Source organism: Chelon labrosus (genome assembly GCF_963514085.1).
Source record: "Chelon labrosus genome assembly, chromosome: 19".
In the NCBI taxonomy this organism is placed as follows: Eukaryota; Metazoa; Chordata; class Actinopteri; order Mugiliformes; family Mugilidae; genus Chelon; species Chelon labrosus.
Window position 1 is genome coordinate 11,398,894 of NC_140352.1, and position 26,183 is coordinate 11,425,076.

The 26,183-nt window shown below is 41.7% G+C and overlaps 5 protein-coding genes across 5 annotated transcripts; 1 reads left to right on the forward strand and 4 right to left on the reverse strand.

Moving 5' to 3' along the window:
• Positions 1–334: 334 nt before the first annotated feature.
• On the reverse strand, positions 335–6,473 carry LOC311503914 (inactive all-trans-retinol 13,14-reductase; the record flags this gene model as incomplete). Its single annotated transcript, XM_084566824.1, has 11 exons — positions 335–1,179; positions 1,522–1,681; positions 1,976–2,142; positions 2,323–2,432; positions 2,822–2,960; positions 3,040–3,159; positions 3,251–3,448; positions 4,004–4,199; positions 4,280–4,521; positions 5,056–5,238; positions 6,317–6,473. The coding sequence occupies 11 exons, from the start codon at positions 6,471–6,473 to the stop codon at positions 1,010–1,012; spliced, it is 1,842 nt and encodes a 613-aa protein (XP_084422950.1). The 3' UTR covers positions 335–1,009.
• Positions 6,474–8,784: 2,311 nt separating this feature from the next.
• On the reverse strand, positions 8,785–9,283 carry gngt2b (guanine nucleotide binding protein (G protein), gamma transducing activity polypeptide 2b; the record flags this gene model as incomplete). The annotated part of the gene is made up of 2 exons (XM_084567014.1): positions 8,785–9,079; positions 9,200–9,283. 2 exons carry the CDS (start codon positions 9,281–9,283, stop codon positions 8,951–8,953), a joined length of 213 nt encoding a protein of 70 aa, XP_084423140.1. The 3' UTR covers positions 8,785–8,950.
• A 3,214-nt stretch (positions 9,284–12,497) lies between these two features.
• On the forward strand, positions 12,498–16,375 carry tmem101 (transmembrane protein 101). The gene is made up of 4 exons (XM_084567929.1): positions 12,498–12,644; positions 13,787–13,967; positions 14,762–14,908; positions 15,327–16,375. The coding sequence occupies exons 1-4, from the start codon at positions 12,514–12,516 to the stop codon at positions 15,633–15,635; spliced, it is 768 nt and encodes a 255-aa protein (XP_084424055.1). The 5' UTR covers positions 12,498–12,513; the 3' UTR covers positions 15,636–16,375.
• A 72-nt stretch (positions 16,376–16,447) lies between these two features.
• LOC311504693 (uncharacterized protein) lies at positions 16,448–18,662 on the reverse strand (the record flags this gene model as incomplete). Its single annotated transcript, XM_084567928.1, has 2 exons — positions 16,448–18,101; positions 18,375–18,662. 2 exons carry the CDS (start codon positions 18,660–18,662, stop codon positions 17,331–17,333), a joined length of 1,059 nt encoding a protein of 352 aa, XP_084424054.1. The 3' UTR covers positions 16,448–17,330.
• A 1,159-nt stretch (positions 18,663–19,821) lies between these two features.
• Positions 19,822–26,005, reverse strand: lsm12b (LSM12 homolog b). Its single transcript, XM_084567360.1, has 5 exons — positions 25,847–26,005; positions 23,578–23,711; positions 22,816–22,925; positions 22,292–22,418; positions 19,822–20,472 (listed from the first exon to the last, which is right to left on the reverse strand). The coding sequence occupies exons 1-5, from the start codon at positions 25,971–25,973 to the stop codon at positions 20,380–20,382; spliced, it is 591 nt and encodes a 196-aa protein (XP_084423486.1). The 5' UTR covers positions 25,974–26,005; the 3' UTR covers positions 19,822–20,379.
• Positions 26,006–26,183: the final 178 nt, after the last annotated feature.

Consider the following 26,183-nt stretch of genomic DNA (forward strand, 5'->3'; position numbering starts at 1 on the left):
CTTCCAGACAAATTTGTTGAGAAAGTTTACCATGTTATCATTCTTTGGTTTACCAAGTTTATTTAGCAGGTACAGAAACGTGTATTTCATATTTCATATTGCCAAAACATAAAGATACACCATATCATAAAAGAAAAAATCTGTACACTACAAGAACAGATGCTCTTAAATCTTGTAATCGCACTGATGATTAAACTTTTAGTGAAGTTTCTTAGTTTTAGATTAAGACACTATCTACAGTCAGTACAAAAACAGAACAAAAGCATTTAACATAGACCAGTAAATAAGACAAAAAAAATCATAATTTATCTTCGTGTGCACACAATCATAATAAGAATATATATACACGCACATTATATCCCATAGATGTGGTCACCTGTGGCTACCATCTCAAAACCAACTTGTAAGACGTTTGAAATACTGAAAATGAGTGACATATCACTTGCACTAAAACAATCCCCAGCCCTCCAAGAAATATCATACCAAATACTACAACAGTGGAAATTGTGTACATTTTAAAAATCCAATTAAATGTTTATCTGTCATGTTTGAAGTAAGCATGAAAACCAAATACAAAATCAACACCTATGGCCTCGGTGCACCATTCTAACTCTTCTAACTCAATCTTAAGTAAACTCAACTAAGAACTTGAAATAACCAGTAAAATGTGTTCTTTAGTGTGACGATATTTGGTGCAAAAGTACTTGCCATTTGTGAGTGAACCTTCAGTCTCTGTACTTCATTTTGCTAACTGCTTAAGACAATGTTCATAGACATGTTTTTGGCTGTCAGATCTGGATTCTTTCCTTTTCATTAGTAAACAGGACATAATATCCATGTTACTGTCAGAAAAATGCACTATGGGCATTAGTTTGTGTAGACTTTATAATGTTAAGAGTCGTATAGGGCAGAATTAGGACACAACGATGGTATGTTCCTGCCCCTCAAGGGGTTCCTTTGCACAAAGTGCAATTACACCATAGCCCTGCAGGGGAAGTAGAGAGCACTCTCACTGCAGTTTCTTCTTAGCCAGCTGGGCAAGCTCCCTGGCTTTCCTCCTCTTAAGCTTCTTCTTGAGGAAAAGCAAGTCGATGTAGACGATGTGATCTAGCACTGCTGAGGCGCAAAGGAGGCCTCCATGTAGAGCGCCCGCTATCCCACAGCTGAACACATCTTGGCCTGGAACACACAGACACATATCACGAGCTGAATGAGGCCCAGAACTCACCTTGTAGATTATCATCTAACTCATGTCTTCTAGAGCTTCAAAAATAATACAGCTTTTTCTGCTTTGTGACTGTCTTAGAATTACATTTTTAACGGCAGCAATGCAGTAACCTGGCAAAAGCTGACTGTTGGTGGGCAAGTATCACACAATAAGATACTTAATCTACCCTTTCACTTTAAGTGGGAGTCAATCTGAATGCTTTTCAGCCCCTGTGACAGCTTCACTCAGTCACAGAAGAGAAATAATCGACTGTGCTTGTAGAACATTTTAACATAAAATCAAACTTTTCATACCTGAGATGTAGAGGTTTTTGACTGGGGTGTTGCACCTGTTCTTGGCAACAGCCTCGGCATGGAAACGTTCCAAGTTGTGTTCGGCCGAGTACATGGCTCCGCGCTGAGAACCCAGGTAGTGCATGTTGGTCAGCGGGGTCGCCACATCCTGGAAAACCAACTGTAAAAACATATTGATTGACATTATGAAGCAGTTTCCACAAGAGCTTGGACAAAATACATGATCATTTACTACATTTACGTGGACTTAGGTGTTCCTCTAATAAAACTGTCTTTAGGTCTTTAGTGTTGCCAATAAAGTTGCACAGGTCTTATGTCTTGGGGCATGTAATACACAAGTTTGAGTCTCTGATCAACTGGGTTGAAGAAATATTGTCCATGCAAACTTGACAACTGAATCATAGTTAAACATGCAAATACTGTAGATGTGAATGTGTGACAGAAAACGACTGACCTTGTTTCTGATTTTAGGGAACAAAGTGCAGGCCCAGTCAAAGAGGTTCTTGGCAAATCTCATTTTGTAGTTGTAGTATTCATCACCCCTTTTGCGCACGGTAGTGTCCTTCCATTCCTCAAACCATTCATACTTAACCATGGTCAGTATTGTCATGCAAGATTTCCCTGTGAGCACAAAACACACCAGGCACTCAGATGAGACATTTTCTGGTATTTTGTGTACAAATACACAAAGATAAAATATATCAAGATAAACACGTTATACTGTCTTTAACTTTTAATTTTAGCACAAATTCAAGTTACTATCATTTCTGGCAACGGTAGAGAAGTAGTGATTGCATGTACCAGGATGCCTTTTCTTCGCTTCGGGATCTTTGGACGATGGCATTGTGATGAACATCATGGGGATGTTATCAGGGGCTTCCTCTTTGCTCAATGCGAAGAAATCATCCATCCTAAAAATAAGAAAACACCTCCCAGTCAGAGCGACCTAAACTTTTTTCAGGAGTGTGGTCACATATAAAAGTCCTGGAGTGGGAACATAACTGATCCTCTACTCCATCTAGCGGACGAGCAAAGAAGTCTGTCTCTGAAAATGTAGTAGCATAAAGTACATTATGTTTCTTTGTATGTAATGTTCAGTAAATCTAGATTCTTTCAGTGTTTATTATTTTATTTTTGATGACCTAAAAGTAGACCAACAAAAACAAGTATACCTTCCTGGGTATGGCTTAAATTTGATTCGATTTTTCTTGCATTCCTACTTCTTATACAATAGCACCCCTTTGTGGTTGCTAAATGCTACCTCTGCGTTCAGTGGGGTCAGTGCTCTGCATATACTTACGACTTGTCCATATCGTTGTTCTTGAACAGCCAGAAGTTGGTGGACACAAGGCCCAACTCTTCCTCAGTTCCATCAAAGCCAGAGAAGACCAAGAATGATCCTCTGCCGGGTTTCATCATGTTCAGTCTTTCCTGAACATCTACAAAGTGGGAAAGTTCACCTTGAAACGTCTTCACTTGTGTCAAAATGAATAATGTAATTCAGGATTATTTGCTCACCGTGTTTGACCCGAATCTCTGGGGGGAGAAGTTTCTGGAAGGTGGTGAAGATGCCACAGTTTGAAACGACCACAGGTGCACGGACCTCCACTTCCTCCTGACCTTTCCTCACCTTTACACCTGTGGCGTGACACACAAAGGTCTCGACTCAGTCTCACCTCGTGCGCAGTTTTCACTTACAGGTGAAACATGAGCTGGGTTCGGTTCTTACCGTAAGCTGCCCCGTTTTCATTGACCAGGATCTGGGTGACGGGCGCTCTGACCATGCAGTTACCTCCATATTTCTGAATGGTGCGTATGATGTGGAAGGCAATCTCGCTGGCGCCACCTTTTGGGTAGTAGGCGCCTCGTTTGTAGTGATGAATCAGCAGGGCATTGATCAGAACACTGGAATCCTTCGGAGGCACACCTAAACAGACAGAACCGAGAGTTTAATAAAGCTTAGTAAAGCCAAAAATCCAAAAAGTCGCGCAAATCTCGTCCTCCCCAACTCCACCTCATCCTCGTTCTGTCCTGGTCTTGTCCTGGGTCCTGTCCCTACCTACCTTCATCTGGGACTGTGCTCTATGATGCTGTTCAGTAATCAGTAATGCTTCAGGGTAGTGTTCCTGGACAAAATTGCTAAAACCACTGGGATTCTCATGAGTTTAAATCTAATTTGAATTACACAGTATAATAAGAATATTTGGACATATTGGGGAGTACAATGGCAGTGATTTGTTTTGAGTTCCCATTGGATTTGATGGACAAGGCTTTAACTAAAGACCAACAGGTCGGGAAAATTACTTTAGTACCAGGTGGTTAGAAAATCCCTGAATCTAGTAGTGAAGCTGGCCGATAATCCACATAATATTACACATAATGCAGACTTTTAATCCGATACAGTTTACTTTCTTTGTATGCACACACAAAAAAATCATGCAGAGTATGTTTTCCATTGCATTAATCTTTTTGAGGAACCCACCATAGAAAAGGTAGGAGAAGATGATGTGGAGATCCTTGTTGCTGGTCAGAGTATTCACGAAGTCTGTTGCACATGTGCCAGAGAGGCGGAAGACTTCGCTGACGAGGTTTCCAATGCCAGATTTTAGCAGGAATAAAGACACCCACTGCGGGATCAGCTTCAGAGTAGCCAGATAGTGGGTCTTCTTAGCTGAGACCTGTTGGAATATGGAGAAGGTTCCTAAGGATGTTCAAGTCATAGTTTCTGAAATTCACCTCCACTTGCAAACAGCCTTGCCTTCATGATTTTAAAGAATGTCTCAATGGCTTCTGTGTCATCGGGGAACTGCTTCATCAGGTGGGCTTTCATCTCGGTTTTACCGGAGAAGATGGTGTACTCTCGTTTCTTGTCGCCCTGGCCGATCTGGATGGTGTCGAAATGTTGCTTTAGCTCCTGAAACTCCAGCTGGCCCTCAGAGATCTGGTCGAAGGCAATGCGTAAAAGGCTATTCTCGTGGACCTGACCAATGTAGTGGAGCCCTGGAGACGAAAGAGCGGCAAACAGGAACAGAGAGTCCAGTTATTTCAAGTAGAGTAGTAGTAGTAGTAGTAAATATCAATGCTTTTGTAAAGCAGCTCAAGGGAATAAGTCTTCACATCATTAATTCCATTCATTTGATTTTAGACAACTGTTTTGGACAAAATAAGAGCTATACTGATGTCACCTTGGCATTTTTCTTGGCAAGTTTCTCCCCTCCGAGCAAATCTTCATTTGGATTTTGTTTCTTCCACAACGACATTACATGAACCTCAAAATGTCTCTTATTAAAATGTCTAATCCACATCTGTTTTACTGTTTATGGTGCTGCCCATATGTATTATTTAAAATGTTTTTTACATAAATTGTATGACAACTATCTAGTTGGCAATTTAGGACCATCGCCTATCAAGTTTTACGTTCACAACGTAGGATTTATATCTAGGTATCAAAATCGTGAACTTTATCGTGATTCAAGGTTGGAAAAATACGCGTGCTTCTCCTTAAAAATTAGCAAATGTAATGTGTCTTCTCACCGACGTCAAACTCAAAGCCCTTCTCGATGTAGGTGTGGCAGCAGCCTCCAGCCTGGTCATGTTGCTCCAGCACCAGCACTTTCTTCCCCACTTTGGCCAGAGTGGCTCCGGCCGTCAGCCCGCCAATGCCGCTGCCGATGACAATGACATCCAGGTTCTGGGGCACTTTGTCAATGTTGAAACCTGGACAGAATACATAGAAGTCAGTTACATAGTAAGATGTAAAATATTACCATAAAGGTGCATTATAAATGTTACCATGTGTTGGGCCTGAGACATAAACACACATTACATAAATATGTTATATAATACAGTCTGAAGGTTGCACTGCACACCTTTCCTGTCATAACACTGAACTCTATCTTTATTGGCATTATGGGAGAGATTAGTCGAGTTTGGATGACCTCCTGATCATAATCTAATTAAGATAAAACACACACAGTGAAAAACAGTTACTGGATTTCTGATAATTTAGGTCTAATCTAATAAAGTCTGAATTATGGCACGGCAGACAGATCATTTAGATAACTGCTGGAGCACCACTCAGGAGTTATACTGACACCGCTGACAGTAAATTCATTGTAAAATTATAATTTTATTTTATAAACTGTGTAGTACTAGGTTGCCCTACATTTGAAATGTTTTAAATATGGCAGAAGGTGTATTGCCCATCTTTAGACAGACTTTAAGTATAAAAACCCACCTGAGTTTGAAAAGCAAAATTGCTAAGAATATACGTATATACTGTATAATGCGAAGAGCTGGCAGCTGGTTAGCTTAACATTAGCTTAGCATAAAGAATGAGCCCACCTCAGTCCAAATGTAAAGAAAAAAACGGCACCACTAAAACACTCACAACGCAACTTTTATAGTTGAATTTGTCCAAATACTGAAGACATAACAAAATTATTAGTCATTTTAACAAAACATAGGCTAACCTAAAGGCTAAATTGGACTTTCTTCATAGCCGCCATTTTGATTCATCTCTCATAGAATGAAAAGCGCAACCAATAACATAAATGTTTCAGTGATTTCATTGTTTGTTCACTGGGGCGTATGAATGGATCAGTAATTAATGTTAGTAAAGACAAATGTTTGCAGTGAAAAAGGTCGATGTATTGAGTTGAATTTTTTGAGTTGTTGGATTTCTGTTCCTTTTTAGCACAGTGGTGATGACGTAAAAACTCTTACAGAGATCACCAGGTGTAGCTGATTCTAGGTATTCAGATGGTACACGCATTTTATTCTCCAGCAACTTTACCTTGCTTGATGACTTTGTCCCGCTTCTTCTGATCGAACTCACGAGGTCCAGGAGGCCTCACTGACTCCAGGGAGAACGGGCTCGGTTTCCCAAACAGGTACCAGTACGTACCGCCGACCCATATAACCAGCCAGGCTAAGAAAATCAAGAGCCACATCTTGGAGACAATCAAAATCGCTGTTTCTTGACTTGGATGTCGGTCTCTTGGCAGCAGCAGCAGCAGCAGTTGTGGGTTTATTCTGAATGCCCGGTCACCTCAGAAGGCTCCTTTTATTGTGCAGAGGGCCAAAGGTCTGGAAAAGAGGACCAGGGGTTTCATACGTAACGCTATCGGTGTTACGACAAGCAGTAAAGATAAAGTGTTGAAAGACCCAGTTTACTTCAGCTCACAGGACACACATCCCAATAATGATATGCCACATTTACAGTTACATTTAGATAAAGGATATAATGCATGCTGCTAATCTGTGCTAGTTTGTTTTTAATCTCTCCACTGATTGTGAACGACAGAAGTGTAATTTAAAGGTAGCAACACATTTACTCAGTCATTCTAAAGGGCCCAAAGGAAATCTAGATAAATTGGAGATATGTATAATTGCTCATATCTGATAAGGCAATTAAGATAACACACTATGGACAAGTCATCTTAGACTTTATACATATAGCGTCCAGTTTTATGTCTTTACAACAGTGCAGCTGAGAGAAATCACTGAGTTTCACCGTTTCAGGTCTGATAAGGACAGAGTTGGCGTCCTTGAGAAAACATTAAGTCCCAGACTTTTTCGGAGACTGGAGAAAAAAATCAAGACATTTTACTGCGGAAAAAATCATTTTAATGTGAGAAAGTACTGCTGTGTCCGCACTACTGCCTTTTATTCCAACGTCGCCCAGTTTACACGATCACATGTGTTCCTCTAACACAGTAGTTTCATGTGATCCATGCGTGGACTTTGCCCTCAAGTTATGCACTGAATAAGTTGACTTTGAGCTATAGATTTCATCTGCAGCCTCAGATAACATGGACCACAACAAAGCAGCGAGCTGTTATGTTGGCCCCAAGTTATACCAAACTGGGCATATTTCACCTCACCCTTTTCCAACTTTCCATTTCTGCAGGAGATGTTTTGTCTCGCTGTAACACGATGCAGATGTAGTGATTCATTTTTTTAAAATTAAATTATGTTTCAGTGTCAGACATGTATTGCACTGGATCTGCTAGGGTTTTATGAATACTTAAAATAAATAAAACCACCGTAAGTGGCGTACGACACAACAACAGGTATCAGCTACTTACGAAACAGTCATAACATCTCTTATCAAACCTTTCACCCCCATTCACACCTGGAGATCTTCTGTCCATTAACGTGTTGTGAAAAGAAAAAGAAAAAAGATTAACCACTCTGGTTAATCTGAGCATCATCCCCTTTATTTAAGGTGGGTATGTTACCAATAAAAACTTAAAACTTTACATCCTACCAGTCATTTATAACTGCAAAAGCCAGTTGGATGTAAGGTGGTCCTAAAAACTCAAACAGTTGCTTTTGTTTTAGCTTTGTTTTAGTTAAACAACATGTGTCAAACATATGGTGCGCGGGCCAAATGCGGCTCGCCAGAGGGTCTATTCTGAGTCTAAGTGCAAAAAAAACATAGAAGACAGCAGTCTTTCAATGAAAATAACTGCTATTCCTAATTTGTCCACTGTTTTAGTCAAAGTATTGGAGAGAACACAACACTGAGAGCCAGGACTAAACAGCAGACAGCAATGTGCCCAAATTGCACTTATTTTTCTTAAGAAATTTCATTATTTTTAAACATTTTCCTCACTTGTTGTTTTTTGCACTAAAACAAATGAAAAAAATCTGGAGTTGTCGTTATTTATAGGTTATTATGCCGTTGTGTTACTGGGAGTCTTCACAGACATACTTACTTTCTACATCTATAAGCGCGCAGCTAATTATAATTTACAAATCATGCGGGACCAGTTTTTGCACCAACGTGTGTAGTTTTATCTAAAAACAGTTCAGACAAATTATTGTTGGACTCAGACACTCATGTCCAACCTGAAATTAAACCTGTGCTTTCAAAAGTCATACCAATACTTGTGTTGCAAATGACGGGGCACTTGTTGATGCTCGGATTGAAACCGACACAAATTGGATCGGGAGCTTGAAAAGGAAGCCGGGATGAGGCGCGGAATGAGCTTAAAGACTCTGATACAGGAAGCGGCTCTGTGTCAAAGGGCCCCTGCAGGTGCCCGACAAAGAAATCCTATTACAAATTAGACTAAGCAGTAGGTGCACAGCTCCTGTGAGTTTACCCTGCTTTGCACAGGCGATCATCGGGTTGGCTCATTTTCTGTCAGAGCAGCCTCATTTCATCTCCTGTCCGTGAAAGTGACATATGCTAATATGAATAATCACAGCAGCCACGTTGAGTCCAAGCTTTGTACAACTATTTGCGTTTAATTACAAATTGACAAAGAAACATTTCCACATCAACAGGTACATACAGTAATCCAGAGATATCTTCACAGATCTTCTTTCTACTGTACATTTTTTATCTACACGTCTTCTTCTACAGGGACATCACGGCAACGGAACCAGCTCTCATAAAAAACCACGTGATGTCCCTGTGCTATGTTATTATGCAGCCTCCCTTGTCTCCCTTGTAGGGGTTCTTGTCGTCCGGAACGCCCTTAATCAGCGGATCATTTGGTAACAGTCCATCAACAAATGAGACTGTTTCTGCACAGTTTGCGCTCACCTGAAAAGATGGAAACAAATTTAGCAAAGGAAATCTTTTAAGAGAAGATGCCAATTCACTTTGTTTAAAGGCATTCTCAGCTAAAACTGAAGATTAAAAGAAGAGAGGTTGTTTACTTACTGGTGTCCTTGGCGTGCTAACTTCCTTCTTCAGCTGCTCCAGCTCCATTTTCAGGATTTCCTTATCTGACATATCCCGAGCCATCCTGGCTGCGAGAAGAGATCAAGATCCCGGTTTAAAATCATGTCAAACGTCTCAGCAAATTGTCATTTCTTAATTTCATTCTAACATTCACGCTTTTCTTTAAATCCTCTCTTTCTCCCTTGACAAATTCAAAGATGGAAACAAATGCGCAGTCGTTACCTGTTGAATGGTGGGATCCCCAGCAATCAGAGAAATGTGTTGGCTCCTAAGAGCTCATCGACTGTGTGCCTTCCTCGAGTCCGGTCGCTTCTTCACACTGACTGATCTGTGTGATCCGTCCCGCTACTCTTCTCCCCGGCGGGGCTGGCTTTTGGGCGACGTCGGCACAGGATTGGACCTGATGTCACCAATCCCCCGTGATGGGATTAAACAATCAGGAGCCGTGACCCCTGAACAGGAAGGAGGACGGGAAGCCAGGTCCTTTAAATCAAGTGAGACACTGAAATAGAAGTCTGTCAGCAACTGGAAACTCTGGTTTCCAGTGTTGTCCACATTTGGTTTCCAGTTCCTTTTCATTAGCACTAAATAAGTAAAACATTTAAGTTAAAGAAGTGTTACCATGTTTGTTTTCCAGATATATGGCATCGTAATAGTATATACTCAGTGTAGAAGAGTATTAGCTATAAAGGTTTACATATGTGGTGGCAGCTGGGTTCATTGCTTGTCTATACATCATCAGCGCAAGACACAAGGACAGTCTTGATTACTAATTTGATTATTTAGTTTTGATGTCTGTCCAATCATTGTCTTAGTCTTCCAACGTCATTCTAATCAACAAATTGTGGCGCAAAGTATGAAAGCAGGCCTTTATGGCTTTTTGCAGATGCTCATTTGCTCTTGTTTATAACCAGGATTAAGTTTTAACTCAGGCATTTCTGTAGTTTTAGTTTAGTTTTCAGTGCAACCTGCATCTTTTTTTTCTCTTCTGTTTATTGAATATGAACTGAGAGCCAAGCTCAGTCTCTGGAGCGCACAACGCTCTCCATGCACATTCTAGACGAATCCACTCCCCCTGCTCCGTGTCCATCACCTCCATTTGACATTTCATCTGAGACATGATCCTTAACTAAAACCTTCTGCGGGACTCACACTAAGCCATTTTCAGGATCTGGGTTAGTGCTCAAGATTAACCTCAGTCACGTCACTGTGGATTAACTGCAGTGTGGAGCTGCTCCTTGTCATTACGGAGGCCTGGTGTGTCACTGCGCACCTGATGGGTAGACTCCCTCTTTGACTTCCCTTTCACTGTAAAACAAATGCGCCAAAGTGAAAATAGTTAACAGCAAGTTTTTTTGTTGTTGTCTCTGATCCGTATGAGGGCTCCTTTTACTGTTTTTGCAGACATCATTCATCAAGTGAAATGCCAAACATTCTCTGCACCCTCCAAATGTTTGTATTAATGTACAATACTATTATAAACTAAATATCTTTACACTGTTGGTTGAACAAAGGAACATAATATGAAGGCACTAGAACATGTACAGGTACACATACACTGTATTGATTCATTCATTCATTCATCTTTTGTAACCGCTTATTCCTGTGAAGGGTTGCGGGGGGGGGGGGGTGCTGGAGCCTATCCCAGCTGTCATCGAGCGAGAGGCGGGGTACACCCTGGACAGGTCGGCAGTCTATCGCAGGGCTGCATACACTGTTATCTCTTAGTTATGCTGCTATAGGCCTCGGCTGCTGGGGGACGATGCACCAAACACATGTCCTCCTTTCTTCGCTCTCCTCTCTCGCATCCTCCACTTTCTTTTCTCTGGCACAGAGCTCTTGCCCTCTAATATCCTATCTACTACTAGTCATGCAATTCTGTGCTAATACTATGTAGAATGTTTACTGCTGTGTGTGTGTGTGTGTGTGTGTGTGTGTGTCCCCTTCTTCTTGTGAGTATCTCTGGCCTGGAGTGGTGTGTTTCCTGTGGAGCTCTATACTACATCTGTTGTCATGGTCTCATCAGGCTGCCCAGTCTTCATGGAATCCTGCAGTTATCCACTCCTACCTGAATGAACAATTCTCCAACCTGCCTATGATTCCTCTTACATTTTCAAACTGTCATGTAACATCATAAGTTTGTATCATAAGATTCCACATGTACGCTTTAGTCAGATATGTGTATCTATGACAGATGTATGTTTATCTTGCTGTTCTCTTCTCTCTTTCTTCTGTCTGTACCCGGCTGGCCTTAGGCAGATGGGTCCCTCCATATGAGCTGGGTTCTGCTCGAGGTTTCTTCCTGTTAAAAGGGAGTTTTTCCTTGCCACCGTCGCCTTCAGGCTTGCTCTGGGGGTTTCAGGCCGGGTTTTTGTAAAGCATCTTGAGACGATTTGTATTGTTATTGTTATTGTTATTGCTATATAAATAAAATTGAATTGAATTGAATTGAATTGAACTGTATTAAATTATTTAATTAAATATTAATTAACTAATACGTATTACCAATAGAAATTTCAAATTAAATAAAACACCATATTTTTGTATTTCTTCGTAATTATATTCATTGTGTTTCCACTCAGTTAACTGCACAGTTATAATTGCATATAATTTGCTGTGTATTCATTTGTATTTAATTGTTAATCATTAATCAACTAATTAAAGGAAATTGTATTATTTATATTTACATATATTTAGTGGGACTGTCCCAGTTTTTCCACACTCATAGCTTCTCTCTGTTTTCTTATTCAGGCAACAGTAATTAAATTAATTGCCTGTAAACAATGATAATAATCAGTGATATTCATTATTTTTTATTCTTCTAATTCGGTTTGACGAATGATTCTGAACTCGACTCCATGTTTTGAGTGATTCAAAAGTGTGCAATCAATAGAATCAATCAGTACTACTACAAACTATTGATCTATTTCTCTGCTTCCCAGAAAATAAGGTCATCTCTCAGCAGGCCCATTTTCATCTAATGACCTCTAAAAGTACCTGTAGTTACCTCCTTTGTCCTGTAGATGGCGCTGTCGAACCTTAACATTATCCCCTTTTCCCACGAGTGAATCTGTCCGCTCCCGTTAGCCAATAATAAAAGGCCTTTTCAACTAGAACAGGAAGTCATTTCAAAATAAGAGTATCAGAGTAGTATTTCGATTTAAAGACTCGTTCACTGAACTATGGAAACAACCGCGTACTTTTATTTTGACACGTGAAGGTTTTTTTTTTTTTTTTGCCCGGAAGTCCATTGGTTATCTTGCGCGTCGTTGGCGGACAGATGAGCAGCAACCATGGCAGGTCCCAGCAGGAAGCAGATGTTGAGGTTTCTCAGCCAACTTGGGGCGTTCATTCTGACCCGGTTTGGATTTTGGAACTGCTTCTGTATGTTGATGCTGTTCGCTGAACGAGCGGACTCAAAAAGGTAAAGTTTAAGCTAGTAGCGCACTTTGGAGCAGCTAGCTAGCGTTAGCAAACAAGCTAACGGCAGTTTTGAGTCAAACTTCAGCGTATTTTTTACACATTTTTTTAATGTCTAAGATAGTTGTCAGAATTGTTATAGGGGCACATGTGTATTTAAGTAACGACAAAGTTAGTTTAGCATTTTTCTTTTTGTCAAATGTGAAAACTCATCTAAGTAATAGGAGTTCTAGTTCACCAGCTAAACACTAAACACAAACATCAGACTAAAGGTTGTAGACATGTGGAATTGTTTAAATTAAAATGGCAAGTTATATTTTGCCTGGTCTGTAATTTGGATTCGGACAGCAGAAAGGCTGTAATTTGTCTTGTCTAATCGTGGCTTCAATCTCTTATGTACACTTGAGTCTGTGTTGTTTCAACGTGTGGTGAACTCGCACAGCCACACCCCTCTGAGGGATCCTTTAATTAGAGCAGCTCAAAGGAAAATGTGCAAATCATTTATAATACCTGCCTGACCCTAGCCCGCTCAGTTTACAATAAGCACCTTTAAGTACCTGATTTTACAGTAAGTGTATTTGAATTTATGTCAGTGATTGCACAGATGTTAACTGCTTACCGCCTCATGAGTTAAAGCTGTGTTGCATGTATTTGCTTGTAGTTCTCCATCCTGCAGCATTACACACAAAAGCCTCTGTCAGGGTTTATAGTTGCTGGTCAGTAATTAGTATATAAACTTTTTTTTTATTGCAGCTACATTTGATTCCTCTCTCTTCCTGATAATGGGCCAGGTTGTTCTTGAAATGTTCGGTTGTTCATTGTTCCACTTACGTAAGACGTGAAAACTCACACTGAGGAAGATTTTTATACAAATATTATTAACTGATTCAGTTGATTTTTGGGCGTAATAGACAGCACGGTGCAATTATTGTTAGCTGTCTTATTGTTAATAAAGTTCTAAACGAGTAATCACAAAAACAGCTGATTTAATTATAAAAATCAAAACTAGCTGTAGCATTAATTAAGTTTAAATGTAGTATCAGACGTACTGCTGCTCAATTTTACAACAAAATATGAGACAAACAATGTCTAACAAACTGTAAATCAGTGCATAATTATTTTTTTTTTAATCACTGTCATCCTCAGGAAACCAGACATCCATATACCATACCTGTATGTAGACATGGGGGCTGCAGTGCTCTGCGCCAGCTTCATGTCCTTTGGCGTGAAGAGGAGGTGGTTTGCACTGGCCTCCGCCATACAGGTCGCCATCAGTACTTACGCGTCGTATGTTGGAGAACAGGTGTATTACGGGGACTGGCTGAAGGTGAGTGAAACTCGGTTACAGCTGTATTCTTGGGTAGTTCAGTACGTACGGATCATCACCTGCCTTTCACGTTTGGTGATGATTACTGCTTTCTAAAGTATGATACGTTAGGAATGCTTTTCCTAAGGTTTTTAATGGTTAAAATCATTGTGAAGTCTTTTTGTGACAACAGTAAGGTTTTAAAAAGTTTAGACGAGCGATTAACTGGCTCCCTGGTGTAAATGATTACTTGTAATATTTCCTTGAATGGAAAACAAATATCACAATTTATCATTTGAGATTGTACACAAAATAAAGATGTTTCCCAACACAAGACAATGATTTACAGTGATGCATATTAAGAACAGATTGCAGCACTACTCTGGACATGTAAAAGTAGCTATGTCAAAAAAGTAGGAACTATTACCATTTTTAGTGAATGAAGAATGAGACCAAATGTAACAGAAGTTTGTTTTTTTTGTTTTGTTTAGCACCTGTGCTAATAAACCCCTCACCAATACCTCTCAGATTATCTTTTTTCTTTTTTTAATAAGATACAAAAGACACATACATACATGTTTTGACTTTTAATTGTCTCAAATTCAACTGAGATATATTTATTCTTATAAAAAAAGGTATGTGCAGATTTATGGGCAGATAATACGGGGCTAAATCAGTGTTGAACTATGAGACTAATGGAGATCTGTGTCACACATGCATGTCAAATTGGATCTGGGCCAAAACTGCACATCTAAAATTATACCCTTTTTGTCAGTGACACTGATTGTTATTGCCTGAACCTTGTCGCCCTGCAGGTACGAATGTATTCCAGAGCGCTGGCCATTATTGGAGGCTTTCTGGTTCTAGCCAGCGGGGCGGGGGAGGTATACAGACAGAAACCTCGCAGCAGGTCCATGCAGTCTACTGGACAGGTTTTCCTGGGAGTCTACCTCATCTGCATGGTAAGAGGACCAAACATCTCCGGTGTAGTGTATCTGTATCTTTAAGTGGCTCTTATCTGTGCTGCTATGAACCATTTGATCTCAACTAGAACTGCAACCATTAGCCAAGTATATTGGCCAGCACTTATTTTGATAATCAGGAAAACTCTTAATCCCTTTTAAATGCAAAAGTTTGAGTCTTTTTTAACTGAACATGTTTTTATTTTAAAAACTGTGATGTCAGATGTTTGAATTTAGATCAAGACCGTTATGTTTGAATCTTCTTAACCTCATTTAGCAAAGTGAAAATGGACTGCTACTCCTATCTGTACAAACCAGGCATTAATAAATTCTTTTTTTTTTTTTTTTAAACATAAAGCCAAAGCCAAAGCCTGTTTTTGATACTTTAAAAAGCGCAGTACCGCTCTGCCCCCACTAGGTGTACTCCCTGCAGCACAGCAAAGAGGACAGGCTGCCCTATCTGGACCACATAGCAGGGGGAGAGATCACTCTGATGCTGCTGGAGGTTCTGTTCGGAGTTCTCGCCCTGGCCTTCCTCTCCGGCTGCTACGTCCGCCTGGCCGCTCAGATCCTGGCCACCGTCCTCCCTCTGGTGGTCCTGCTCATCGACGGCAACTTCGGCTACTGGCACTCCACTCGCAAGGTGGAGTTCTGGAACCAGATGAAGCTGATAGGCCACAACGTGGGCATCTTCGGCGCCGTGCTCATCCTGGCCACTGACGGCTGAAGCCTCTGACTCTCACAGACAGCTTTTGCAGACCAACGCGTCTGCACGGGATGAGATCGTTTACCTTTTCGTCTCTGTCTGACTTTGTACTCTTAAGCTGCCGTCGCTCAGCGACACCTCAGGATCTGGGCACTCCAAGCTGAGACGGTTGGATGTAAGGTGCGTCAGTTGTCCTCGCCTAATGGTTGGTAACGTTGCTTTTGCAAGATAAAGAAACACGCAAGCTTCCTCCTGTTTGCAGTTTTAATAATTTATTGGTATTCATGTTTACAGTTTTGTTTGTTATGCTCTGAATCATGACACTGAGAATTGATTGCATAAATCTGCTTGGAACAGTTACTCCAGAAGTCTTAAACGTTTTTTACAGTGCACCGTTCAAATATGTTACCAGTAAAGAAATTAAGGGATAAAGTGTGTTGCTTAGGAAGTGGGAGGGCTATGCTTATGGCCATTTGGCAATAAACACTGTCTGATGCGTCGCTTTTATGTTGTGCATTAAATTTAATAAACACTATTTTGTATATTTGGTGCAGCTCTTTTTGTATGAAATTAAGTGAAATGACTATTGTCCATTTTTGAGAATTTTTGTATCATTTTGACCCGCCCGCCTCAGCCCGACAAAGTGTTAAACAGAACGAATGCGAGCGCTGCATTCGTTACACATAAGTATTTTTAATGAGCATAATTACCAGGACGACTGATGGAATATGCATTAAAGGCTTTCAGATGTTTTCATTTTATAGCGTGGATTGTGTCCGTGTTTTATAATCTGAATCAAAGCAGACGTCCGTGATCCGTCCGTCTACGTCTCGATCATAGATTTGCTGCTAAAAGCGACACCTTTCATTTTTCCATTGAGGCTAAAAATGGCTTGTTGTGTAAAGGGTTCAGTGCACGAATAATAGCAAGACAAAATCAGCTTATTTATTCAGCTGTTGCACAGTTAGACTTTGCATAAAGATGTTAATCTCACTGAACTATATTATACCTGTCAGAGTGTCACAATAATATTAGTTCAACTAAGAAGGTGAACCGGGGACGGTGCGACCTTGACTTTACATTATTTCACAGCCAAAATAGAAACTGTTTAGCATGTGGTGTGAGGAGATCAATGCCTAAATGATTAGATATAAGAATGCAACCAGTTCTTCACATACCAAAGGACACAGAGATTTTTTTGGACAGTTTATGGACAAAGCTGAGCATTTTATCTGCTTAATACACAAGGAAATAATGGAGGAATATTCCACGTATGTCTAGTTAAATCTGAGCCACTGAGAATAAAAGAAAAAAGGATAAAAATTGTTGTAATTTCTACCTGGACAGTCTCAAATGAAAGCTGAGAGTCTACTCTTTAGGGTATAATATTTAAGATTTAGTAAACGGCTAAGATACCAACAAATGTGTAAGTGTCCAAAGGTTTATGGACGAAACTGCGTGAAAATCACTGTTTTCACGGTTATATTTAGGTGTAGTTTCATATAATTTGATTTACTACAAAGCTACACCAGTAAATCTAACTGTGTCAGCTTCTAAAGGGACATTTATGCACTTGCCGTCTTTCTTGTCCTGCTGTTTCACAACGAAGGCCGCCGTACAAATACAAAAAGCTTCAAAGACGTCCAAACGTGACATTTTGCAGTCACACGTCGGTCCCAGAAGCTTGCTGCCCCCTGCTCATCAATAAAACACGGGTTACTGTTCTTGTTTCTGAGCCTCTGCGTCGCTTGCGGACTGTTTGTTCTTTTGGTTGCACTCGGCTTTGACCAGGGCGCCGATCACGGCCAGCATCACGGTGATGGTGATGATGAGCACGGAGGCGGTCTCGGCTACGCACAGCTGGCTGTCCAGAGAGGCCAGGGAGGCCCCGGCCTGTTGCGCTGGAGCGTGACAGACGATTTCCTTGTAGTCCTCCACGTGCAGATGTCGAACGCGCTGGATCTTGCCGAAGACGCGCTCCATCTCGCAGTCGCACGTCCAGGGGTTGGAGGACATCTGTAGGTGCGTGTCGGTGGTCTGGAGCTTCAGGAAGGTCTTGAACCGGATGTGCTGCAGCTGGTTCCCCTGGAGGCCCAGCAGGGCCAGACTCCTCAGGGGAGCCAGAGCGTCGGCCTCGATGGCGGAGATGTTGTTGTGGCCGAGCAGCAGCACCTCCAGGCTTTGCTGGCGGCTCAGGACTCCGTCCTTCAGCGCGTTCAGCCTGTTCCCCTCCAGGTTGAGGACGCTCAGGCGAGACAGGCTGTTGAAAGCCCTGACGTCCAGCGCTTGGATGCGGTTGTAGCCGAGGTCCAGCTTCCTCAGGTTTTCAGAGCCCCCCAGGGAGGCGGAGTCCAGGTGCTGCAGCAGGTTGTGGTTCAGCCGGAGCTCCTGGAGGGAGGTCAGACTCTGGGAGAAGTCCTTAGGGAGCCAGCGGAGACGGTTGAAACTCAAGTCCAGCTTCTCAAGAAACTGCAGTGAGGACAGAGACTGAAACGAAGACAGTGATTAGAAGTGACACGGTGGTGGGCTCCAACTACGCAGGCCTCATAGACTATGTTTAATCCCATTAATTCTTACTTAGATCACTCAGATAAAATATAAAACCTGGTGTTTTAAACTACCAGGCGGTTTATAAGAAGCCACCATGTAGGTCAAACTAATTCTGACCTCTACATTTGGTCGAAGCATTTTGTATTTACGTATTCTCACATGAATCTAAAACAAAGGGCAGAAGACACATCCCAGTCCCCTCTGTCGTACCTGCGGCTGCAGCGTGTGGATGCTGTTGTTGGCCATCATCAGGATCTTCAGCGACCACAGCCCCACGAAGGATCCCGCGGGCAACTCCGACAGCTTGTTCCCCCTGAGATCCAGCAGCCAGGCGCCGTGAGGGACGCCGGGGGGGACCCGGGGCAGCCCGCGAGACCTGCAGTCCACCAAGTCGGAAGACTCGTAGCACAGGCAGGAGCTGGGGCACAGCCTGAAGCCCAGCGCCGTGCTCAGGAGCAGAGGCATCACAGCCAGCATCGCGCGGCCAGCGGCGGGCATGATCCTGCTCTCGTCAAACGGGGCTCACTCCTGCTGAAAGGCATGGCTGCCGACGCGTGCTCCCTCACGGCGGCGGGACAGCGAGGTCATTTGAGCAAACTCTCTCCGGGCAGACGTGGACTGTCCCGACCAGAGAGGGATTATGGGCTTAAACAGACGATCACATAACATAACCATATCTGGGGGAGCAGACCTGCTCTGTTTTGGAGGCTTTCCTAAAATGAGGATTTACATCTGCTACCAGATTTAAGCCGTTTTTCATGGCAGCAGTCATCTTGTCGTTTCAGCGTATTACGCAAGAGTGGATTTTTCATAAATCTTTGACTGGTGAGCAAATGAATTTGCCAAGACGCCACAGTGAAGATGGCACAGATATTGATAGGTTATGCAAAGAAAAATGAAACTCTAAATGTTATTGTTCATAATTTAACAGTAAATAGATTAATCATTAAATCACAGGACGACCTTTGCAATCTTCGCAGCACTCAGGATCATTCATTCTAATCTTTAAATATGAAAAACCCTCTGGTACAAGCTTCTTTTATGTGAATGTTGTTTTAATCCTAGTCTCTGGCATGTTTTAACAAGGTCAGCTTGACTTCTGGGAAATTGTCATCAGCATTTTTCCCACTTTTCTGACAATGAATCGGGGAAATAACCCGCAGATTAACAGATAACGACGACAACTGCAGCTTTAAAACAACCGGTGAACGATCAGCAATCCATAAAACCACGCCAGACTACCTGAAATCAGCTGCACTTCAACTCAAAACCACACAATAAATAAATAAATAAATAAATCCCTGCTCTTCTGGATGCACAACTTTCTCATATTCGTTGCCCAGAGGATGGAACAAAATGTCATCATGCAGCATCAGAGAAATCAAGAGGCTTAAAACATTCAAATTATTAATCTGATAAGTGTCCTGGCGTCAGATCCCTGTAATTACATGGATTACACGGCTACCAAATCTCACCTGCCCAGAACACATCCCGATGAGATAAAAGACGTGGATAACGGTGAAGGACGACCGCAGTTGGTCGCCGAATTTTAGAGCAAACAAACCCCAAACATTCGCCCCGCGCCTTCAGCGATTACTTCCCATTTGTCACAGTCATTCATCACAAGCCTCTCAAAAACTTCTTGAAAATTACAGTATTACAGTCAGAATTTTTGTTACTTTTATTTTAGAAAATGTCCTTTAAAGTGTGGCATTTCAAGTCACATTTTGTTTAAAATACAGAAAATACAGACAGTAGAACATGGATACAGCAAAAAAAAAAAAAAAAAAAAAAAAAGGAAACGATGACAGAAAATAAAGCTAACAAGCCTTTCTGACTGCTCTAGTTTTGTCTTTTTGAAATGGAACTGAAGGCAAAAGGAAGGAGGGCGGAAAAAAAAAGAAAAAAGGCTTCAGGGACAGGAGGGAGGGGAGGAGTGGTGGGGGGCAGAATGAGACAAGTTAGTTAAGGAAACTATGGTTGCTTTATGGTTCATGTTTAAATTATTCTTTATAAAGTCTAATTTAAGATTTAATCTTTCCTCTTTCTTTCTTTTTTGTCTTTTTCATTTAATGGTATTTTTGATCTTCAGGATCCAGGGCCCTCAGCGCTCCTCCTTGTGGTCTCAGACTGAGGACAAGGAATGCCGACTAAGTCTGGCAGTGGGAACAAAACCTCCCGCGTCGCTTTCCCCCGGCCGACCCACACTGCCAACTCAAGAAGATAAAGTGGAGTCCTTCTGTGTTTGCTGTGCTTGTGAACGTTGCATGGACTTCTGACTTTCCACGTCTCTAAAATGTTTCTCAACCTGCGGGAGCAGAGCAAAAAAAAAAAAAAAAAACATATTGTTGGACGATGTGGAGGGAAAAACAACTGTAAAAACACGCATTTCTATTAAAAGAAGCTCCTGAGCAGCCCTCTATTTAAAATACAAACGGCTGTGTTGCCGAGACAAAATATTATAAACCTAAATGAAGCATACAAACACTGGACGTGAGAAAATGAACCGACTTCTCATATCAATTTTGTTATTTCCCACACGATTACCCTCTGTTAAGCGCTTTCCAGGAGAGATGGACTCAAAGTGAGAGACATTTTCCATATCTCTCCGTTCCTCCTCTACGATGGCAGCTTCCCTAACCCTCCTATAAATGTGACCGATCAGCTAAAACACTAATGCACACACATTTAAATGGATTTCAACGGCAATATTCTACATTCAGGTTCAATAAGACGCCAGTTTCTACAGCTGTAACGCTCTAAAATGGTTGAATTTAAACAGACAGTCTAAAGCTGAATAGACAAGAACATATACAAACTATAGACTGGATGTGGGCAAATCGTAGCAGGAGATAAACTTTTTGTTTTCCTGTTGCTGAAAGTCAATGTGTATCAGGAACCCGTTCCAGTTTGAAACTTTTGCATATTCACACTGCGCCCTAGACTAAAACCGCAGAGGCTATTTTATGGTAAAAACTGGCACGATAAACACACCTGAAGTCATGAGACACTTGAATGAATGACCGAAACGCATGCTCAGATGTTAAGACTGAGCTTCAGTGGAGAATAAATAAATAAATAACGATTTTGTAATGGTTTTGTGTGCGATCAATACAGGAAGCACTTTAAAAGCATTTACAGTACGATGTTCTACCTGTACAGCGAACATCAAGAGTAGCAAACCAAATGAATGAGATCTACAGATTATTCTTAAACATATTTAATTAGTTATGAGATCGCATACACCTCTGGTTCATCCTCAGAGACCTGTGAGCGTAGAGTAAACGTGCGAATCAAACTGAAACAACATCAAATCTAAATCTAAAGTTCAATCCACGATGACTTTAGAGTCGTCACGTGTTGTTGAACTGCATCTAAACCTTACTAAATGGCACATATCGGCTCTGGGCTTTGTTTTGTGTATTGGAAACAGACCTAACTGGTGCATAAAACTGAGAGCGAGGGAGATTCACACTCACACATTTCTACGTCCAGAGAGACATTAACACCGTTCAGGAACAGGCACTTAACACCTACTTGTATGTAAATGTCAGCATTTATCTTTTAACATTTTCTTTTTTCTTTTTTAAGGTTTAAACTGACTAATGATTAGATGAAAGGAGGTTAGGGATTTGGCAATTACATCAGTGTTAGATGTTTTTCTTAATCACAGAAAAGACATTTAATACTCCAGGAAGACGCCGGAAGTGAAATCGGACTTATTCTAAGAGGAGAATGCACTTTTAAAATGCTAATGTCTTCCAGTGGGAACAGATAAATGAAGCACTTTATGTAGAATGTGCAAAAAAGAACAGATTTCTACAGTTATTTTTGGGTGAGAACCCCTCACACGAGTGCGATTACAAGACACGTGTATCGTCCGCGTTTGCAATCAACTCCCAAAAACTTTTAGAACCTATCTGGCCTTCAACATGGGAACAGGTGAGGTCGCAGAGGTCGACGGATTTAGAGATTTATCAGATCTAATCCAAACTTGCACTCCCAAACTCAGAGTTAGGAAAATATAACCTTTTACAGACTGAACTAAATCTGCAAACTAGTATCGACAATGACACAACACACAGCGTTGTTAGTCTACGTAGATAAAAAAGAAGAAGCATACTTACTATTTTGCGTACATGACTTAAAGCGCTTCCCTCTTTGCCTTTGCAGTTCTCGACCTGGTAAGGCGGTGAGATTACGACGTCGTCCATCACAATAATGTTCTTCTCCTGCCATTTACAGTCTTTGATGCTGCGAGGACAAGTGAACACCCCCCATCAATCAATCAGTTTATTGCAGTTTCTCATTTAATCTAGTTAGAAATCTGGAACACAATGTTTTGACATGTCACATGAATCCATAGTTTCTGAAGATGTTTGAACCCAGGTTACGATTTACATATATATACTTTATATAGTTTGGTGATGCTTTAGTGCAGACCCTTCTTTAACTGTGTTTACGCGTTCGGACCAGGTCTAAATATTCCTGTATCTATTTCAGACCATGCGTCAACACCTCCAAGTCTCCTTCAGATCTCTCTTTGATTGTGAAGAGCTTTAAGGTGAGGGAAGCCAGTAAGCACTCGACGGCACGAAATACTTTGCGCAACCTTTGTGTTAAGTCAACACCGACAAAACAAAGTCCTTACGTTTTGTGAATAGTCTGGAATAGCTGTTGGCCCTCCACAGAAACCCCAGCACTGATTGCATAGGCTTGGGACAGCTTGTCCTCCTTTTCTGTCCGTGCTCGATTGGCAAGCTGTGAAAAGATTTGGACACAACAAAAGACATCCTTATCAAATATGCATCAGATTTTTTTTAAGGGACTGTTTTTACTCGACATTTTACTCCAATTAAACCTGCGGAAATAGACTTGATCGCATTATCTTAACTTAATTTCCACACATGGATAACAGAACAATGACTCCACTGTATATACGGACATTTCACAGTTACAATCATTTACTTTGATGCTTATTCCCACATAAGATCGGATGCAGAGTTTCTCCCGGCATTAAAGCGCCCTTAAACTGAGTCGAGAAGTATCACATATCTCTGTATCCACCAGGTATCTATGTTCTAGATTTACAAGTTTTCCAGTGACTGCCGAGGAGAACATTTACATTCTGCTGGTCATTTAAAAACAAAACAAAAACTGGTTGGTTTACATTTGGAATTTTTTTAAGATGACTGGAAGCACCTGAAAGCACCTTTGCCCCGTGCAGAGCCGTCGCTGGCCAACAATCACAATGCGAGCCACATCTCGAGGACGCCAAAGGACTGAATCATAGCCCAGACTAGCTAAGTTTCATTTTCAGTCACCGTGTTATTCTCGTTCATGTGACAAAGAATTTCCACCCTGACCCGGCGTGTGGAGGAAAAATAAAAGAAACGCATTCGAAGGGGCTTACCTTGCTAACATTCAGTGATGCTAGTGGGGGTGGAGTCTCGGTGCGGTCATTTATTATGTCCACATCGGAAACATAGGCTAAGTTGATCAGGATGACGTCGTTGAGGTTCGCCTTACCACTGGTGGAAGCACATTCTTCGGAGGAACTCGGGTCAAGGCGGACAACTTTATGACAGTGCATCACAGAACAGGGATGAACGTGACCTCTGACCCCTGTACGCCACCCATTCAGCTGCACAGAGGAGCTTATGATACAGAGAGCGCTGGCAGTGGAAGGTCGTGCCTGTTACAGCGTAAGAGGGGAGTGCGCCTATAGTAGCCGTGAATGAATGAATGAATGGAGGCTCGCTAAAATCACACATAGATACACTCACGTGCCATTTCTTTAGGTACACTAGCGAAACACGTATTATAACAGCCTGGCGCTAATTATTCACAAAGGTTATTGTATTCAGAACTTGTTTAAAATAACAGAGAGCTGAGTTTTCATTCTGGAGGCCGTAGTTTGAAGACAATTGAATTGTATTGTTTGGTACAGACACCTTTGTCTATTACTGGGCAGGGCAAAATAACAGAAACACTTCAGTGGTTAATTCAATCCAGTTTAACAGCTCCACAAACAACAACCTCCAAAATGATCGCAGAGTTAAATGACCTCCTCTCTTAAACGCTTTTAGCATCGACTGAATAATATAACGATCACGAAGTGCAAGGCTGCTATCCCGAGATGTCATCCGTCTTCACTAGTGTACCTAATGAACTGGAAAGCGAGTGTATACCGGCACAAGTGAAGCATTTTTTTTTTTTTTTTGTGGTTGTGTGAATCATTTTCTCAGCTGAAACCTCCGCTAAATCAAATGTCTTTTGAGCTTTCCCAACGTTGTATCCATCTCAATAAATCCGTATTTCATCAAGAGCCTATCAATAAATTACAGGACAGTGTCTCGGTTCATCCCACTAGACCTGAATGGCTTGTCAGACTTGTGTGTAACATTTTTTTTTTTTTAAGCACAACAGCTCCTCGTTTTATTGGTCCCTTGGAAAAGTCAGTTTGAGAAAAGTTTGACCTAAAATAAACCGGTTACTTTCAAATGTCAGGTGAATGCAAAAAGCCTGATCTTAGTATCGCACGAGCTCTTTATAATAAAACTACACCCAAGTCCTCTACATTAAAGCTTCAAAAAATGGCCACGCTTTTCTAGTGTCCAGACAAATCAAGTTAAAATGTATAAAGTAACTTAAGAAACATAGCAGGTGGGCTAAACTATTAAACACCTTAAAACAAACCAAGAGGCCTGTACTGCCAACTGTCAAACCCTCCCTCAATTCATAAACTTCATTCATTTAATGCCTCATACCTGGGGGTTAGCCATGTTTAAGTTAACGACAACTTAAAGGTTTAGGTCTGTGTAAGACAGCCATGAGATGACCATATAAATTAAATATGCATCTCCACACACGCTCCCATGAATGGGTGTAGGCTAGTTCCCCAGCAAGCTAAGGTTGGATGAACTGAACCCATGATGCTACCCCGGCTTGAATCGTGTTGAAATCGAACCGAAGTGCGCCGCAATTGACCTCGTAACCGGCCAAGAATTACAATGTCACCCGAGTGAAACGGGAGAAAGCCCAGCTGATAAGCTCGGGAATGCTAATACCGTTTATTGAGCTAGCTAGCAGCGGCAGTGTGGGGTTGACCGAAAGTTAGCATGCTAGCCGAGCTAACAGCAACTTGATTGTAGCGTGGAAGGGTACTCGGTGTCCATTCATACCGAACTTTTTTTCTTTTTTTAAAAAAAATGGCCGATAACATCCACATGTACTGGCATCGCGAACCACGCGCGGGGTAAATCTGTGCGCGCGAGCTGGGGGGCAAGATGCGCTGAATGTCAGTTAGCTCGCTAACTAGCAACGGTTTGTGCCTGTTGAGAGCACAGCCATGATGCCTTACTGGGATTCGTTGCCAGATAGTGATCCATGTTGAGGTCCGGCAATACAATGAGTGGATTCAAAACACATGCGCCCTCCCAGCAGATAACTTGGAGGCATGAAATTGACCGCGCATCACCAATAACGTCTTCCATCGATGGAAGAAGGATGGGCAGTTAACTCCCGAATGGAAATATTTAAAACGGACAAAGATATGTAACTCAGCCACCACCAATTACGCCTGCGCGGATCACTATTTGACATATTTTCGGTTACCCTACAGGCCCTTGCAGCCAGGCAGGCCAGCAAGCCATCCGCAGCTCCAAACAAACAAAGGATACTCAGAGTCAACATCTTGGACTGGTAGTCAAACGCGACCACTTCTCCTTGCACACGTTGGCCCAAGCAGGTGAGGCAAGAGACATGGCTCCCGACGCTGAAATACTCCCCCGGTCCAGGAGCCGCCATCTTCTCCGCCAGGAAACCGGAGCGCCTGCCTTACGTAAAGCGACGCGATGTCGTATGGCGACGAAGCCTGGGCGTGTCCAAGTACGTCGTCTTATGGTCGTTTGTTCTGATGCAAGGAATTAATACGCACAATTAAATCTATTTGACCACACATTAAATCAATAAATCGCCAAATTAGATATTTTAATTATAAATTCAACAGTTGATAAA